This window comes from Sus scrofa, chromosome 4 (assembly GCF_054392235.1).
Source record: "Sus scrofa isolate SSC_HxYL_T2T_F1_AM1 chromosome 4, Sscrofa_HxYL_maternal_Yorkshire_Landrace_v2.0, whole genome shotgun sequence".
Taxonomy (NCBI): domain Eukaryota; kingdom Metazoa; phylum Chordata; class Mammalia; order Artiodactyla; family Suidae; genus Sus; species Sus scrofa.
In genome coordinates, this window is record NC_139386.1 from 3,183,927 (window position 1) to 3,198,171 (window position 14,245).

The 14,245-nt window shown below is 50.5% G+C and overlaps 1 protein-coding gene across 8 annotated transcripts in view; it reads left to right on the forward strand.

The window, feature by feature from the left end:
- Positions 1-14,245, forward strand: part of TRAPPC9 (trafficking protein particle complex subunit 9) — a 472,116-nt gene that overhangs the window by 47,446 nt on the left and 410,425 nt on the right. For all 8 annotated transcript variants that reach the window (XM_021088861.2, XM_085021612.1, XM_085021607.1 and 5 more), the window contains one exon: positions 2,759-2,884. In XM_021088861.2, the coding sequence (XP_020944520.2) occupies positions 2,759-2,884 (126 nt within the window). The remainder of the gene's footprint in view (positions 1-2,758; positions 2,885-14,245) is intronic.

Genomic DNA, 14,245 nt, shown 5'->3' on the forward strand with positions numbered 1-14,245 from the left:
GTTCCAGAGTTAATGGGGTAAGTTCCTCATTTCTTTCCAAAATATCGATGGCACGGTTCTGTGCTGGTGACTTGGCCGATGATTCCTGGGGACTCAGCAGTGAGATGGGGGTGCGGCCTCTGCGTCAGAGGGCTTCTGTTCCAGGATAACGCTTGTAAAGGACTGGCTATGGAGTGGATTTTTAGTGTGTGAGCATTCTTTTCCCAATCCCTATGCATCCTGTGTGTGTCTCTTCCTACTAATATACCAAGAGTTTTTTTTTTTTTTTTTTTTTTTTTTTTTTTTTTTGGTCTTTTGTCTTTTGTCTTTTGTTGTTGTTGTTGTTTCTTGGGCCGCTCCCGCGGCATATGGAGGTTCCCAGGCTAGGGGTCCAATCAGATCTATAGCCACCGGCCTACGCCAGAGCCACAGCAACACGGGATCCGAGCCGCGTCTGCAACCTACACCACAGCTCACGGCAACGCCGGATCGTTGATCCACTGAGCAAGGGCAGGGATCGAACCCACAACCTCATGGTTCCTAGTCGGATTCGTTAACCACTGCGCCACGACGGGAACTCCCCAAGAGTTTTTTATGATGAATTTTAAATCTCTTTGTAATGTTTAAAATAGGCCACCATAACAAAAACATGTGAAAAAAACTGAGTTGGCTTTTATTTTCACTTCCGTAGAAGTTGTTTTAACAGTTTTTAAAGACGTCATTATTTCAGTGGAATCAAGTCTTTTTGGGAGTTTTTTTGTGACATTGGTAAATGGCATATAAAATTGATAGATTTTGGCTTCTAGTATACTTGCTGTGTAGTTAGGTAGGTATAGTTTCTTTTTGTGCTGCCTCTGATAAATTACATGTAACATGTCACAAATTCTGTGCATGTTACATCTTAGAAATGAGGAAGCAGTGGAGACCTGCTTCCTCCGGCAGTGATTTCTTTATCCACCTTCTAAATAACTTTGGTACGAAACATGAGCAGCTGTCTGTTTTTGCCTCTTAATAGTCCATAGTGAGCAGATTGCATGTTCTGAGTGGTTATGCCACGTGGGCCTGGGGGCCCAGCGGACACTTGTTGAGGGTGGGCGACCCCAGTCCCTCAGCAAGAGTTGGTGGCTGTCCCAGCCTCGGGCTTGTTCAGGTGCCAGAATACGTGGATTTACTGCTGGAAACCTTGGCTTCAGCTGCAGGGAGTGTTTTCAGAAATCTCCATTGAAAACCACTTCAGCTTGGGATCATTAGGGGAAAAATAAGTAAATAACTAAAAAGGGTTTGGAAATAAAATATGAAAAAGAACAAGAAAAAGGGAGCCCATTGTGGCTCAGTGGTAATGAACCCAACTAGGATCCTTGAGGATGTGGGTTTGATCCCTGGCCTCGCTCAGTGGGTTAAGGATCCGGCGTTGCTGTGAGCTGTGGTGTCATCACAGACTAGGCTCGGATCCCTTGCTGCTGTGGCCGTGGTGTAGGCTGGCGGCTGCAGCTGTGATTCATCCCCTAGCCTGTGAACCTCCATATGCCGCAGGTGTAAACCTAAAAAGCAAGAAAAGGAAAAGGGTTCCGGGTAGAGGAGGAAAAGGCAGAAGAACAGGGCTCTGCGTGGGGTCTTGGGAGAGACGAGGGCCCCAGCTAGTCCCCAAGAACAAGCCACACAGCTTGTGAGTGGCTGAGGGCAGCTCACCTGGCTGGAGGTTATTTGGGACAGAACCTTGAGAACAGAGGGGCGGTCTAAGAGGTCCTCGCCCGGCTTCTGCGTGGCTGATGCAACCCACATGCCTTTTTTGTTCTCCCGTCTTCTTTTGTCCTTCATCTCAGAGCCTGAGACGTAGGAACAAGTAAGCTGGAGAGAAAACCAGGAAGACCTCAAGTGTGTTAAGAGAGAAGCGCACAGTGGAGCTAGAGCTTTTGCAACAAAGTCAATTTTTTTTTTTTTTTAATGGCTGCGCCTATGGCAAATGGAAAGTTCTGGCCAGGGATTGAATCCGAGTTGCCGCTGCAATTTGTGCTGCAGCTGTGGCAACGCCGGATGCTTTAACCTACTGTACCAGGCTGGGGATGCACCTCTGCAGCGGCCTGGGCCACAGCAGATTCCTAACGCCCTGCACCCCCGTGGTGCTCCCAGAGCCAGATGAATTTATAGCCACTGCATCCAAGCTGCAGGTGTGAGAGTTCAGGAATGATTTCAAGTGCAAGAGTTAGGTGGAAATGAGTCGTAAAGTTCTTTTTTTTTTTTTTGGTCTTTTTGCCTTTTCTAGGGCTGCTCCTGCGGCACATGGAAGTTCCCAGGCTAAGGATCTCATTGGAGCTGTAGCCGCTGACCTTTTCCAGAGCCACAGCAACACGGGATCTGAGCCACGTCTGCGACCTACCCCACAGCTCACGGCAACGCCGGATCCTTAACCCACTGAGCGAGGCCAGGGATCGAACCTGCAACCTCATGGTTCCTAGTCAGATTCGTTAACCACTGAGCCATGATGGGAACTCTGAGTCGTAAAGTTCCCACTGGTAATATTTTGAAATTCTGTCAACTCTCCAGCTACTGTTGGCTCTATGACTTGAATGAATATGCAGACATATCTGTTAAGGGCATTCATAGTTTCACTCAGTCCCACCAATCCCTTTTTGCCCCCATAAGGGACAGACTTTCTCAAACACAAAGGCCCCCCCTTGGGTGGGTGGCTCTGGGGACAGGCTGCAGGGTGAGTGCGTCCCCGGCGTCCCGCCTGCCTGACCCGACAGACCTCTCTCTTCTCTGCTCTCTGACCGCGCAGTACAAGAATGCTGGAGTGATTGAGTTAGAAGCTTGTGTCAAAGCCGTCCGCGTCCTGGCCATCCAGAAGCGCAGCATGGAAGCTTCGGAATTTCTCCAGAACGCCGTTTACATCAACCTCCGCCAGGTGCGTGCGGGTCCTTCCCACTGGGGGGGTAATGCCGTCTCGTGGAGCTTAGTCCATCTGAATTTTCTGGGCTAGGAGTCAGCGTGGCCTGGTCAAAACTCTGGGGTCAGAACTTGAAATCCTCATGAAGGGGTCACTTGCTCTCCTTCTTTCGATCATGCCGTTTTACTTTCACGACTCAGAATTTTCTGTTCTTTCAAACATCTGTTTTGATTGAGGAAGAGCTTTGTAACAACCGCGAACAAGCATATGCCTCGCACCTTCCTTCGTCCCCTGAGAAGCCACTCTGCGTCTGTAACCCCAGCTGGGTGTTGATGTGATAAAACTCAGTGCCGCTCCTTCTGCAGAGGAGTCAGGCCCCAACTACTACTTGAATCTGTGTGTGTGCTTTTTTTTTTTTAGCTCCACCTGCAGCGTGCGGAAGTTCCTGGGCCAGGGATCGAACCCATGCCACAGCAGCAACCGGAGCCACTGCAGTGACAACGTCTGATCCTTAACCCACTGCTGTAAGAGAACTCCAGCTGTGTTCCTATTAAGACAAAATCGTGAGAGTGTTTAATGGCAGGTTGCTAATGCAAAACCCCCCAACTGATAGTCTAGCTGAAAGACCACAATCTTTCGGAGCCACCTTGGGTGTTTATGGATGGGGCAAACAAGACTCAGAAGGGGAGCCGTTTGCTTAAGGACCCAAGGCTGGGATTAGAACGTGGGTCACTGGGATTGAGCAGATCTGCCTGGAGCACAGCACAGCCGGGAGGAGGCTGACTCTGCCCTCACTGAGCTGATAGTTTGGTGGCAAAGGTTCGCCAGACCAGGAACTTGGAGTTTCTTCTAAGAACAGTGGGTTTTAAAAGCACAGGAATGAGAAGATCCCACCTGTCTGCAGTAGGGTGTGTGGTGTATTTGGGGGGGGGCAGGAGGAGACTCTTGAGGGGTCCAGGCGGGCACTGCTGGTGGCTTCTCCTTCGTGGCGAGACAGTGGAAAAAAGCTACCAGATTGGAGACACATTTAGGTGGTAAAAAGGAGAGATTAGTGAGGTGTGTGAGGGTCAGACGGAGTACCGCCCAGGTTTCTGGCTTGATTAATTAGGTTGGTGGTGGCCGTGCTGTGCTAGATGAAGGGAAGGCGGCGGAGCGAGTTTTGGGGGGAAAGCTGATGAATTCAGTTGTGGATATAATGAAAAGACTTAGGTATGTGGGACTAGGGGCTCAGGTGAGAGAGACGGTAGCGAGAGGAAGGGAGTGGAGAGATACTTTAGAGTCATTTTTATCTCGAGATTTGCCGTCGTAGCTCAGTGGTAACAAACCTGACTAGGATCCATTAGGACGCAGGTTCGACCCCTGGCCTCACTCAGTGGGTTAAGGATCCCGGGTTGCTGTGGCTGTGGCGTAGGCCAGCAGCTGTAGCTCCGATTCGACCCCTAGCCTGGGAACCTCCGTATGCTGCAGGTGTGGCCCTTAAAAAAAAAAATCATTTTGTCTTTTGAACATATAAAAGTATGAGTAATAAGACATGCATGCCTCTATCATCCAGATTTAACGCATTAATATTTTGCCATATTGACTGTAGAGAGTTAATTTTTAAAATAGAAATAACATCAGTAGACACAAAGTAATGGAAGTGAAACTGACAGCACTAACGGCCTGAACCCAGCCAAAACCCAGAGTTCCTCACCCCGGGTCTGGGCTCAGCAAGGCTCAGGGTCCTTATGCCTCCGCGCAGAAGGAATTTGGCGAGAGGCAAAGTGAAAGGTGAGAAACAGATTTATTAGGCTAGGACGCTCGTGAGTTGCAGGCGGGCAGGCGAGGAGGCTGTGCCCGAGGATGAGGTGGGTGCAGTTTTATCCTCCGAGGGGCGTGGGGGTGGGAAAGGCCCGCCTCTTCCTTTCCGGGAGTTCTAGGTCCTCCTTAGTATCTGGTAAGGTTGTCTTCAAATTCCCTGAAGGGGGGTCTGCAAGCTCTCGCCCCTGGTCTGAATCTGAATGCGGGCCCCCTCCCATCTCCCACCCAGTGACCTGAGGCAGTTCTCGCACCTGCTGGTCAGGCAAGCCTGCCTTGTTCTGATGGCTTTCTTGAGCTGACAGTGGGCCCCCCCCCCAGGTGTCCCTCTTTGACTGTGATCCCCTGCTGGGACTTCCACGCCCACCTGTGCCTACTCCGTCCCTATCAGAATCAGTGAACGTCTTAGAGTTGATGTGTGACCTTCCCATCCCTCACGTTTATAACCGCCATCGATGCCAAGTTAAATATTTTGGCCCAAGAGTTAAGCACAGACGCGCAGGGTACACACTGTCGCGGTCTGAAGCTGGCTTCGCCTCTCTGTGCCGTGGTTCCCTCTCCTGTGAAGTGTGGTTCCTGGCCCCAGGCCGCTCGTCACAGCTGACTTCCTAGACTGGACATTGGGGGTGAGAGTGGCAGCTGCAGGCCTAACCCTGAGGGGGAGACAGAAATGGAAGAGCGGATAAGCCGAGTACAAACAAGCCAGAAAGGCAAAGACACCCACCACGTTTTGAGCCATTGAGCGCCAGGGAAACAAGGCCGCGGAGACGCGAAGCAGCGTCAGCGTCGGCGTCACGGGGCGGGTGGGTCCTCAGAAACGAGAGGAGAAAGGGCTTCCGGAATTCTCTTGACGTTTCTGATAAAATGGGCAGAAAAAGGGAGCACCCCCCACTTGACAGCGGAAGCGTCGGTTTTGTGGGAAACTGATCCGCGGGTAGAAACAGCTGCCGGCAGTGCTGCCCGACGACAGCCGTTGGGATGGGACTGGTCGATCACCGCACTTTCCAGGTGACCTGCTGGGTCCGGGTGACCTGCTGGGTGTGGGCTGTGAGGCGGGCGGGGTCTGCAGGGCTGACCAGGGCCGGAATCCCTGGCTCTGAGGCGGGCACAGTCCTGGCGGGATGGCCCGGGATGCGGCCCTGGAAACGGCATGAAAGGAGGCCCCCAGCGGGTTTTCCTGAACCGACCCACCTGCCGGGGCAGGAGAGCCTCTGAGCAGGGGCCAGGTGTGCAGGTGGGACCTGGCTCAAGCACGGAACTTGGAGAGCTGGCAGTGTTTTGGCGACCTGCACAGCCTTGTCCTGCGGGACGGCAGAGGGAGAGGATGCTTCAAAGGCAGGCTGCCGTCAGACCCCCGTAGCAGGCGGGCTGGGGGGGGGCGGGCACAAGAGAGGCCTGTGGGGGCCCCCCCGGGGGGGGGGCGTCGTCCGGGCGAGGAGCAGTCGCCGGCATCCCTGTAGACCCCGCTCTGCCACGTTAGCTCTGTGACCTTGAGCAGAATCCCTCCTCCTCTCTGAGCATTTTCACCTGGAAAATGATGGCACAGCAAGCTCGTGGTGATGAGAAGGATTAGTCGGCTCAGATGCTCTGTGTCCAGTCCTGTCTTACTGTCACCCTGCAGCTACCCCGCCGCAGCCCTTGTCCTCGGTCGTCCACTGTGCCCGAGAGGAGGAGGGTTGCTTTTAAAACGTCCAGTTGGCGCCTCCGCTGCAGCACGGCAGCTGGTTTGGTTGAGGGCTGGGTCTGGGGAGGACCTTGGAGGACTTGGTGTCTTAAGACCCACTTGCCTACAGACAGAGTTGCCTTTGCAAGTTAATGTTGAAACACTTGGGCTTTTGGCAAAGCCGTTTTCACAGGTGGGGCTACACGTAGCATGTTTTATAAAGTAAAATGCTTTTCTGTCGCGTGTGGACTTGGCAGCTGTTGGAACAGGCCTTCTCTGCCTGCCTGGTCTTTGTGGAACAGCAGGGGGCAGCCGAGACGCGCGGGTGAGCTGCCCACCTGCGGGCGGGCCAGCCTTCGGAGTTCTCCCCAACACACGCTTTCCTGGAGTCGAGTCATCTCCACGTTTGGTTGCCCGGTGAGCAGACAGCAAAATAATGAGTTCTGGGGGGATTTTATAATGACAGTAACAAAGAGAGAGCTGTCATTTTTCTGAAGTAGCTCAGGCTTGTGGTTTTCAACCAAGTGATGAATTGTATCTGTGCAGAGACTGATTGTGGCCGATCCTGAAACTTTGAAAGGAACCACGATGGAATCATTGCAGGTATCTTCTGCTCGAAGAAGCCCTGTGCAGGCGTAAAGCCCGATTCAGTGGTATGGGGCAGGGTTTCCGCGTGTTACAGCTGAATTCAAGGTAGAATTCCTCTTCTTCATGAGCAGAAACGTGGATCCACCTGTCCTGTCTTTAGTTGTTGACGAGAATGGTTTATGGTAGTTATTGGGCACCGCAGACAGCGTGTATGTTGCCTTTAAGAGCTGGCTGGCTGCAAATCTGTGTATCAGACACGTAGGTTTCACAGGCAAGTGGTCAGATAGAAGTGAGAGGCGGCACTGCAGATTTGTTTTTGTGTTTTTTTCTTTTTTACTCATGGCTTATGGAAGTTCCCAGGCGAGGGGTTGAATGGGAGCTGCAGCTGCCGGCCTACACCACAGCCATGGCCACACCGGATCCTTAACCCACTGAGCAAGGCCAGGGATTGAACCCACATCATCACAGACAACGTCGGGTTCTTAACCCGCTGAGCCACACTGGGAACTCCCAGGTCCAGGTTTAAATTGCCACTTCCTCACCATGTGTCCTTAGCCTCGAATGTAACCTCGCAAAGCCTGCTGGTGGCTCTGCGAAGGGGGGATGACAGCAGTCACCTTGTCCTGGGTTTGTGGTAAGTGGTGTGACATCACTTACGTATAGCGCGTCTCATGCTGCTTGGCACTCAGTGTTCTTTGTGTGTGTCTGCTCCACTGGTGGCGTCTGAGCAGCAAGGGCACCTCGTGTTTGTTGAGGAGCCACTGGCAGACACTTTGCCAGGCTGTGAATTTGGTTGTTTCCTTTAATCCTTGTAACTCTGTGCTAAGTGCGTTTATTCCTATTGACAGAAGCGGAGCCTCAGGCTAACAAGACGGTGTAATTTGTCACACCGAGATTTGGGGCGCAAGGGCCTCGGTAAAGCATGCTTGTTAGGGTTTTTCCTCCTCCACGTCTGTACCGGGGTTGGGCTCTCGGCCCCCGTCTTACAGCCGAGAATCTTCAGCAGGCTGCAAGACGGACGTGGTCTTGCGCTGCTTGAGCAGAAAGTCCGGAGGGGAAGGCAGGTGCTAAAGAGGTCAACGCAGAAACAAATGGCCACAAGCTGCGATCAGCTCGTAAAGGAACGTTGCTGCCTTGCCCTGCGGAGCTGGGGCTTTTCCAGGCGGGGCTGCTCTGGTGACGTTAATCCCAGCAAAACAAGCTCTGTTACCAGACAAGACAAAAAGACACAGCGTCTCTGTTATCAATACGGCAGAACGAACTAATTCTTGATAATTCTTACTAATTAAGCAGCCTGCTGGTTGCGGGCACTTACCCAGGGTAAATAGCTCTTGGCCATAATTAACTTTGGTGGTTTTATTGCGCCCAGTTTTAGAGATGAGGAAGTTGAGGCCAGGGGGCTTTGCTGCGTGCCTGGGATTGCCCTGTAAATGCCACCACTGGTGTTTAAACCTAGATGGTTGTGGCTCTGAAGCCGAGTTCTGTGAACTGTCGAGTAGCCTCAGGTAAGCAAGCAACCTGGATGACCAAAATGGATTTTCTTCCTTAGTGGGAAAGGGCAAGTGACAGGAAAAGGGAGAGATAGGAAGGAATTGTTTGGAAAACTAGAAGAAAGCCCAGTCGTTTACCAGCTGTGGAAGCCGGCGCCCCAACGCTGCCTCCAGCAGACGCCACGTTCAGGGGTCACTCTGAGCCACTGGAGAACGTTTTGCCTCGTGACGCTGTTGACTAGAACCTGCGACCTCTTTGTCCCTGGTTCATTTTCTCTGCAAAGCCATTTACATTTTATGCAGGCTACTCCGCTCAGATGTAAGAATAGCCTCTTTAAACTTCTTGATGCAGTTCCTTAATGAAGCTGTTGCCAAGGAAACCTAGCAAAAGCCCGCGGGATGTGCGCATGATAATTGTAAACCTCGGAGCTTTGTCGGTTTCAGCTCCGAATCTGCGGCATGGGAGTCAGGACAGGCTTTTTGCGAGAGAAGGGGCACAGTGGAGGGATGCAGCCCAGGTGAGGCTGGAGCATCTCGGTCCTGGGCGGCAGGCCCCCTGGTTTCGGGATGGTGCGTGGGGAACGCAGAGTTCTCCCGCAGAAAGGAGCGGTTGGATGGGGAAGTCAAGTTCTTTATTGGGGAAGGACAAAGAGAGGGACCTGAAACATCCCCGGTACAACAGGAGTCAGGAATGTGGCCCCAGGTCCTTGTATCTTGTGGGGACAGGGCAGGAAGACATCTCTCTTTTGCTGGGAAGTCATCGCAGCAGAAGTGGGCGGCCCCGGGGACCCTGCTGAGAGCTGCCCGCCGGGCCAGGCTGCGGGGCTGCCACGTCCTCAAGCTGGAGCGTGGGGCCCTGGTTTGCAGCCACGCAGTGATGGAAGGGGAGAGGCCGTGGAAAGGCAGCGTCCGCACCCAGAGCCACCCACACAATGACGGGCGCTTGTTGCATCTACCTCGGGGCTGGGCATGGCCTCCGCGGGGAGGCGGCCTCTCGACCCTGCCCGGGGCCTGGCAGCAGCTGGTGCAGATGTCTCCCAGGGGCACGATGGCGCCTGCAGCTCCTCGTCGTTTTCGCTTTGCTTCGGCTGCCGGGAACCTTAGAGCTGAATCTGGAGTCGGCCTCCAGTAACTACCCCTCCTTCACGGCATGTGTGTTTGTGACGTCACCTGCCCCTGGTTTTATTTCAGTATTAAACCCCCATTTTTCCTCACGCTTATTTTTGTCTTCTTGTTGTTATTGCTGCTAAATTGTGTTTAGAAAATTGATTTAGATCCTCTTTCCGAATGAGGCCGAAATTGAATAAATGTATAAACGGACCATGTCACAGACACTTACTGCTTTTAGTAAGCTGTTTACCTCGTAGTTGTTTAAAAATGGAACTGTTAAGTGATACATTTAAAAATTATTAAAAAAAAAGTTTTCCCCCTTTTCAGCTACAGCTGTCGCATATGGGGGTTCCTGGGCCAGGGATCTAATCTGAGCCACATCTGCAATTTATGCCACAGCTGTGGCAATACAGGATCCTTAACCCATTGTGCCAGGTCAGGGATCCAACCAGCAACGCTGCAGAGATAAGCTGGATCATTAACCCACTGTGCCACAGTGAGACTCCCCCCAAATTTTATTTATTTATTTTTAGGGCTGCACTTGCAGTGTATGGAAGTTCCCAGGCTAGGAATCTGAGCTGCAGCTGCCAGGCTACGCCACAGCCACAGCAGTGCCGGATCCGAGCTGCCTCTGTGACCTACACCACAGCCCACAGCAATGCCGAATCCTTAACCCAGTGAGCGAGGCCAGGGATCAAGCCTGAGTCCTCATGCACACTAGTTGGGTTCTTAACCTGCCGAGCCACAATGGGAACTCTCCTAAATATTATTATTATTATTATTTTTTTGTCTTTTTGCTATTTCTTGGGCCGCTCCCACGGCATATGGAGGTTCCCAGGCTAGGGGTCCAATCGGAGTTATAGCCACCGCCCTACGCCAGAGCCACAGCAATGTGGGATCTGAGCCGCGTCTGCAACCTACACCACAGCTCATGGCAACGCCGGATCATTAACCCACTGAGCAAGGGCAAGGACCGAACCTGCAACCTCATAGTTCCTAGTCAGATTCGTTAACCACTGCGCCATGATGGGAACTCCTAAATATTATTTTTTAATTTAGCTTTTTATTGAGGTTTAGTTGGTTTACAGTATTACATCAGTTTCAGGTATAAAACATAGCAATTCACAATTTTTTTTTCCTGGCTACCCCTGAGGCATATGGAAGTTCCTAGACCAGGGACCGAATCCAAGCTGCAGCTACAACCTATGCCGCCGATATGGCAATGCTGGATCCTTTACCCACTGCCCCTGGCTGGGGATTAAACCTGTGCCACTGCAGAGCCAACGCAAGGTTCTTAATCTGCTGTGCCAAAGTGGGAACTCCCACAATTTTTAAAAGTTATATTCCATGTATAGTTCTTATAAAATATTGGCTGTATTCCCTGGGCTGTACAGTATATCCTTGTAGCTTATGTATTTGGTACCCAGTAGTTTGTACAGGGGTTTGGTGATGGAGCGGAGCCCAGCGCAGGGACTGCATCTTATTGTTATGGTCACTGTGCCAGGCACAGTGCCTGTCCTGGGATTCACGTTTGTCGGGTGAGGGAGTGGCAGCGGTTCTCACCAGTGCCAGCCCCACTCCTCTGAGTGGCTGTGGCAGCAGTGACCTTTCGCAGAGCATTTGTGCAGAGCGTTGCTCTGAGAACTTTACGTGCATTGCTGCGTTTAATCCTTAAAGCCCTCCTGTAAGGAATTATTTTTTATTTCGAATGATTTCAATTTTTATTTTTTTGTCTTTTGTCTTTTTAACGGCCGCACCCACAGCATATGGAAGTTCTCAGGCCAGGGGTCGAATCGGAGCTATAGCCACTGGCCTACACCACAGCCACAGCAACGCGGGATCCAGGCTGTGTCAGCAACCTACACCACAGCTCAGGGCAACACTGGATCCTTAGTCCACTGAGCGAGGCCAGGGATCGAACCCGTGTCCTCATGGATACTAGTCGGGTTCGTTAACCACTGAGCCATGACAGGAATTCCCTGATTTCAGTATTTTTTATTTTGAGTGAAATCAGTGTTTTTTATTTTGAATGATTTCAAACCTCTGGAAAGATTACGAGAGTAGTAAAATGACACTTACATGCTCTTTGCCAAAATGGGCAGCATTTGTCCTCCTGTGTCGGGATGCTTCACGTAGCATGATGCTTTCGGGTTCATCCATGCTGTAGCCTGAATCGGTATTTTGTTCTTTGGCTGGATGATGCGCCACTGTGTGGACAGACCACATCTGGTCTGTCCATTCATCCATTGGAGGGTATCGCTTCCACCTCCTGGCTATGATGAGTGATGCTGCTATGACTGTCAACATGCAGGTATTTGTGAGAACATACGTTTTCGTTCTGCGGGGTATTCAGCTGGCCCTCCAGGTCTGTGGTTTCCACATCCGTGGATACAGAGGGCTGACTCTAAAGGGGCTTGAACGTCCTTGGATTTTGGAATCCACAGTGGGGGTCCTGAAACCAACCTGCTGTGGATCCTGAGAGATGCCTGAATACCTTGGAGTGGAATTGCTGGGTCATCGGGTAACTCAGGGCCGAATCTTTTGAGGAACCATCTAACTGTTTTCTGTCTGTCTGTCTTTCTTTCTTTCTTTCTCTTTCTTTCTTTTTGTCTTTTTAGGGCTGCATTTGTGGCATATGGAGGTTCCCAGGCTAGGGGTCGAATGGGAGCTGCAGCCACAGCAACGCGGGATCTGAGCCATGTCTTCGACTTATACCATAGCTCCTGGCAATGTTGGATCCTTAATCTACTGATCAAGGCCAGGGATCAAACCTACATCCTCATGGATCCTAGTTGGGTTCGTTGACTGCTGAGCCACGAAGGGAACCCCTGGGTCTATTTTCTGTGGTTCAGTTGTAAGCATTTGTTATATATCTTGGATACCAGTCTCTTGTCAGATACACGCTTTGCCCAAATTTTCTCCTGTTGTGGATTGTCATTTCACTCTCTAGGTGGTGGTCTTTGGAGCACAAAAATTTTAAATTTTAATGAAGCCCCGTTTTTCCATTTTTCTCCTATTGCTTATACTCTTGGTATTGTGTCTAGGAAACCATAGCCTAAACCTACGCCACAAAGATGTACTTTGTCTTCTTTTTTTTTTTTTTTTTTTGTCTTTTTGTCTTTTTGTTGTTGTTGTTGTTATTGTTGCTATTTCTTGGGCCGCTCCCGCGGCATATGGAGATTCCCAGGCTAGGGGTTGAATCGGAGCTGTAGCCACCGGCCTACGCCAGAGCCACAGCAACGCGGGATCCGAGCCGCGTCTGCGACCTACATCACAGCTCACGGCAACGCCGGATCGTTAACCCACCGAGCAAGGGCAGGGATCGAACCCGCAACCTCATGGTTCCTAGTCAGATTCGTTAACCACTGCGCCACGACAGGAACTCTGTACTTTGTCTTCTTTCAGGAATTTTATAGGTTTAGTGTTTATGTTTACGATCCATTTTGAGTTAGCGTCTGTGTACTGCATGCAGTGGGGTCTAGACGGCTCTCTTGCCTGTGGATGGCCGGTCGTCCCAGATCATTTGTTCAACAGACTATTCTTTCCCCACTGAGTGATCCTGGCACCCTGGGGAAGATTGATTATAAATGTAAGTATTTCCCTGCCCCGGAGTTTAAGTCTCGTCCCACCAGTTTATATATCCAACTGTGTCAGTGCCACACTCACTTGATTATGGTAGCTTTTTAGTACCTTTTAAAGTCAGGAAATGTGAGTCTTCCAACTTTGCTCTTCCTTTTTAAGGTTGTTTTGGCTATGCTGGGTCTCTTGCACTTTCATATGAATTTTGGCAGTAGCTTGACCATTTCTCCAAAGAAGGCAGCTGGAATTTTGATGGGGATTGTGTTGAATCTGGGCATCATGTTGGGGAGTTTTGATTTCTTAACATTATTGGCTTCCATTCCATGAACATGGGATGTCTTCTGTAGGTGCAGGTCTTTTAAAATTTCAGTGTACAGGTCTTGTACATGTTTGTTAAATTTCTCTCTCATTTTGTTTTTAATGCTATTATAAATGGAAAGACTGAGCTTCTTGAGGGTGGGACCAGGTAGCATTTGTCTGTGTATTCCTAGGGTTTATGCAAGAGCAAGTACAGATTTACATTTGTTAAATAAATCTCACCGCAACTGCTCCCACCCCTGTGTTATAAATGAGAAACCGAGACCCAGGTTAAGCCTCCTGAGCACGAAGATGAAAGTGAGAAATCAGAGCCTTGTGTGAAGCACAGTGCCGGTGATACTGAGAGCTTATTCACAGTGGCTGCTGCTGGACCTCTTTTCAACAGTTCTTTGGGTGTATTTAGTCAGATGTTTAAGGAGATGCCCTTTTGCTGTGGGTAGCTAAGGCTGTCGTTTTCAAGATCAATGTCCAGTGAGAGTGTTGTACTTGAAACCCGATTCGTATTAATCTTGGGAGAGATTTATGTTTAGAGAGTTTTAACTAAATAACCCCTTCTTTATTAAATAAGTGTAGCTCAGTGATCAGAGAACAAGCGAGTGTTCCCATGACAGCGTTGCTGGGCTGTGCCCTGGTCACCTGCTCAGAGGGGTTTATTAAATACTTTGCCAGTAGTCTGTTGAACATCCAGAAAACGCTGATCTCTGGTTCCTTGCATGAGATATGTACTTAATAATAAGCGCTTACTGTATGTTGGGAATTGTTTCCCAGGCTTCCGTGTATATTAGTTCCCTGGAAACCTCTCAGAATCTCTATTACTCCCTCTTTACAGACAAG